The 4,828-nt window shown below is 34.4% G+C and overlaps 1 protein-coding gene across 1 annotated transcript; it reads left to right on the top strand.

Annotated features, from left to right (window-relative positions):
• The first annotated feature begins 1,641 nt into the window (after positions 1-1,641).
• On the top strand, positions 1,642-4,574 carry LOC120189727 (probable small nuclear ribonucleoprotein F). Its single transcript, XM_039192933.1, has 6 exons — positions 1,642-1,738; positions 2,760-2,933; positions 3,217-3,304; positions 3,397-3,434; positions 3,617-3,681; positions 4,174-4,574. The coding sequence occupies exons 3-6, from the start codon at positions 3,292-3,294 to the stop codon at positions 4,241-4,243; spliced, it is 186 nt and encodes a 61-aa protein (XP_039048864.1). The 5' UTR covers positions 1,642-1,738; positions 2,760-2,933; positions 3,217-3,291; the 3' UTR covers positions 4,244-4,574.
• Positions 4,575-4,828: the final 254 nt, after the last annotated feature.

The following is a 4,828-nucleotide window of genomic DNA, read 5'->3' as shown; positions in this document are numbered from 1 at the left end:
AATTAGAAATCCGACCCGACCCGAAATAATAAAAAATTATTTTTATTTAATAAAAACAGTGACTTAATCCGACCCGACCCGAATTATATATATTTTCTGGTCGGTCCGGGTTTTTTTCACCCTAAACCCCGATCTGACCCGAATATCACACTTAAAAAACCCGACCCGAACAAAATAAAGTTTCATCCGACCCGACCCGAATATATGAATTAGAAATCTGACCCGACCCGAAATAATAAAAAATATTTTTATTTAATAAAAACAGTGACTTAATCCGACCCGACCTGAATTATATATATTTTCGGGTCGGTCCGGTTTTTTTCACCCTAAACTCGAACCCGACCCGACCCGACCCGAATATCACACTTAAAAAAACCCGATCCGACCCGACTGAAATAAAGTTTCACCCGACCCGACCTGACCCAAATATATGAATTAGAAACCCAACCTGACCAGAAATAATAAAAAAATATTTTTATTCAATATATGAATAAGTTACCAAAGGATTGATGAGGGTAGTATGGTCAAATTTCAATTCCCTCCAACAAGGGAATTGAATTCCATCAATTTTTGGATGGAATTCACTTTCCCTCATTTGATGGAATTGAATTCCACCAGGGATTCTAATTCCCTTGAAAAACTTGAACCAAACATGGGAAAATGGTGGAATTGGATTCCAATTCCCACCAATTCCAATGGATTCCATCCAACCAAAAGCCACCTAAGTGATTTAATTGATATCATTTAAATAGCTAAGTGATATCTTTTAAGTTCAAATTAATCTTTAACCTATTCTTCTCTTAGGCTTTTCAGCCCTAATTTTTTTTTATTGTGTCGTTGTTATTTTTTTTTCTTTCATTTGTTTAACCGATGACGATATCAACTTTAGTGTTGGTCGATGACTGTCGGTATTCATTCTTTTGTTATTCTTTTATTGTATCATATCTTTACTTTTTTTTTTCTTGTTTTTTAGTTTTTAATAACTTTGTCTGTATGACATATTTGCTTTTGTCTTTATCACACGTTTTCAGTCATTTTATCGTTACTTTTGTTTATCATTTTCTTAGGGTTGAATTTGAAATCATCATGAGAGATCAAGATGGCGTTTGTTATCACGCTAATCTTCCATGTTTTGGACCATTAGATTGAATTTAGATACGCAATTTGTGTTCGTAAATAGTTTTTCTTATGTCGCTCGATTCTAATTTGTGGTTTGTTAGTGATATTTCAATTGCTTGATATTCTTTTCTGTTTCGTTTGTCAACGCAGTTAGATCTATTTGTATATATTATTCGAGTTTATTTGATTAAATTTTTTTTATCATTTTTCTTATATGGTCATTGTGTGATCTTAAGTGACTAATTTCTTACGTTAATGATTATAAAAAAATCCTTATTATGTGTTTAGTTTACGAATTTGGTTATAAACTTTCATTACATTTTAAATATTTTTGTAATTTTAATAAAACTAGCAATTCCTATATATCGTGAAAAAATAGTTAAGTGATCGCATTGAAAATGTTTTTAGTTCAGTGCTTAAACTGGAACCTACTTTATAGTATAGTGACTAGACATGTAGTTTACTCATTTAAAACCTTTTTCCCCAAAGCCTTCAGCATGCTTGTCCCCTCTACACCCTACTTCAGCCGCTCCCTTCCTTTCTCCAAATCTAAGCACCTTGAGCCGCCACAAATCAGCCCTGGGTGGCGTCGATCCCTCTCCTGCAGCTTCCGGCCACTGTGAGTTCATGGCCCATCCTTCTGCTTCTGTATCATTTTGTTTATTAAGCCGTTGTGGTCTTATTTTTCCTTGGTTTTCTATTTTTGTATACTTGTATTGGTTGAGACTTTCCATGCTTACAGACATTGTATTGGGTTTTAGAACTATTATGTTTTGCTAGTTTAGTCATTCTTCTAATCCGTGAACTTGAGTATTTTATTGTTCAATTGAATTGTTGGCAAGAGTAATTGAATCTGGTAAGTCAAGAAATTATGTATTTATTTCTGTTTTAGTTTTCTAGATTTTTTACCATAGAAAATCAAATTGAAGCGTAGCGGGGATGGATGTATCCAACATCCATAGTGGACTGGTGGTAGTGGTGGTAGTCAAGGATTTAAATTGTGGTTGTTGTAGTGTTTTCGGTTGCATATGGATATGTTGTCATTGTAGGTATCGCGGTCGTAATTTTGTTTTTTAAAATTCACGCAACTTATTGTAAAACATAATAATTCTAATTGCCACAATGGATTGTTAGATTTTTTTTTTAATTTTACGGTACAGAACAATAATTGGAATAATGGCCTGCTATTGCTGCAATTGGTTATTACCTGTTAAATTGTGGCCGCGATCTATCGCAATTGGTGTGATTCCACTTCACACTGTTATTTTCGGCAATGGCAGTTTCGGACGGTGCTACTACCGCAATATAGTGGCCGCTATTGCACTGTCCGAACATTATTTAAATTCCTGGTGGCAGTGGTTTTCAATATTAGACATCCATGGTGGAGCGGGACGGGTGATGGAGCTGGGTGTGTTACCTGTGGAGTGGTAGTGGATTTATCAACATCCACCCCTGCCCCGCTCTGTCTAGCCATCCCTAACAAACAATATGAAAAAATGGCAAAATAACAAACAACACACACACACACACACACACATATATATATATATAGTCTCTTTAGTTCTTTGTCTGAAATTGGAGTTGGATTTTAAGTGTAATTGGACAAGAAAGAGTAATTGGTGTTGGACTTGTTTTTCTAGGTTAAAAGCTAAACCCTAAAAGAAAGGGCACTATGTTCGTATACAAGGCACAAAGAGAACATCAACACTAAACCTTGTGTAAACATGCCAACAGAAAAAGGCACCAGTTGAAATCCCAGCTTCTCCTCTCGCCTCTCTGTAGCTGCTGCTCCTCTACTCTCATCCTCCGTGGCTGTGAGTTTATTTTTTTTCAGTTTTATTATTATAGTTTTGTGTTCGTTAGAATTTTATATTTATGCTCTAGATGCTGGAAATTTATAGATGTTTCACTTGTTTTCTAACTTCACAATTTTTTATCTATGATGAAAACCACTGGAGATTTCTAGTTTTATTTTTTCTATACTTTGTGGTCAAGTAAACAAGATGGTTAATTTATTTAATCTGTCATTTTTTTCTTTGTGAACTTTGATTATTGTAACTTGGCATCTAAGTTTTAAAATCTGTTTAAACATTGTAGACAATACCAGTTAACTCGAAACCGTTCTTGAACAATTTGACTTGAAAGACTGTTATAGTGAAGCTCAAGTGGGGGATGGAATACAAAGGTAATTCGATGGTTTTCTTTTCTTTTTATGTCTTTTTTTCTTTTGTTTGTAGTTGGTATTCTAAGCGGTGCTTGATTGTGTGTTTTTTGCAGGGTTTCTTGCCTCTGTTGATTCATACATGAACTTGCAGGTGTGACATTAATTTCTTTAAATTGAATAATATACATTTTTTCTTAACCACATTGTAATTATCATATAACAAGGTCACTTGTTTAATTACATTAACCTTTTTTAAAGTTTTCTTCTCTGTGTTGAATGGGCACTGTTGCTAAGAATTTTGAATGAAATGATTTTCTTTCTTCTTTTTGGCAGCTTGGCAATGCTGAAGAGTATGTTGATGGACAGTTCACCGGGAATTTAGGGGAAATATTGATCAGGTTATTTATTCGAAATGCTTGATTTTTCTTCCTGGAATTTATGTTATGGAAGCATATTGTTGGTGCTGTTATGTTAATCTTTAGATATGAGAAAATATCTGGACTATTTTATGTCAGGAGTCATCTTTTTCTGTACCATGAGCTTTTCCTGCAATAGTAATTAGAGAGTGCATATGGGGTTGCATGTATGATTTGATTGAGTACTAAAGACTATAAGGTTGAGACATCAGTTGCTGATTTGCTATCCCCTTTGAGGGTTTGGTAAAAGCATCTACTTCGTAATATGTCCGATTTCATGCGACAAAGAAGTTATTAAGTTGTTCCCATAGATTATCTTGCTGATGCATCTGAAAATTGCATGTGGCAGCATGCTCCTTTCAAGTTCTAAAACATTGATGAGGAAAATTAGATTATATGTTTTGCATTTTAGAAAAAGGATTCGTTTGACCATCTTTATTGAAATAATAACATGGTACCACCTTTGTTTTACAGATGCAATAATGTTCTGTATCTTCCTGGGGTACCTGAAGATGAAGATATAGAAGATGCTGATAAGGATTAGCCTAAAACTGCTGGTTCACATATGGTTCAAATATAATCTTCTATTTGGCTATTAGACTAAAACTGCTGCAACTTTTGTTTTTATCGTGGTTGAAGGTTAGTGTGTCATTCGACTGACCGACCGAACTGCTGTGTAGTTAACTGTGCTTTGTTTGACTCGTCTCTCCAACATTAGTAGGAAGTATTGCAGCTTTAAGATTCAAGCTATATGAACTGTGTAGAGCAGAAATGGTTCTTAGGTTGTTTGCTGTTGTGTTTAGAACCATTTATTCCGGAAAGAAATTGCATTTGATGGCCAACTTAATCGAGATTTATGGTATAGAATTAGAATTATCATGTTGGATATGTACCCAATAAACAGCTCTTCCATGGTGGTTTTTTTTTTTTTTTGCTCCGAATGGTGGCATAAAGATTTTCTAACCCTTGATTTTAGTACAATCTACCGAAGCACGAGAATATATGTTGTATCCGATTTTGAGTAAACATGAAAATACATGTTAATTTCGAGCTTCGTAAAAATCTTGAATGCATGATTTTAATTTGTCTTTGAAAGGTTTGATTTCGAAGCATGATTGTCCATAACGAA

Source organism: Hibiscus syriacus, unplaced genomic scaffold (genome assembly GCF_006381635.1).
Source record: "Hibiscus syriacus cultivar Baekdansim isolate YM2019G1 unplaced genomic scaffold, ASM638163v2 tig00116959_pilon, whole genome shotgun sequence".
Lineage (NCBI taxonomy): Eukaryota > Viridiplantae > Streptophyta > Magnoliopsida > Malvales > Malvaceae > Hibiscus > Hibiscus syriacus.
Note: the sequence above shows the minus strand (reverse complement) of the source record. Positions and strands in the feature narration are given on the sequence as shown.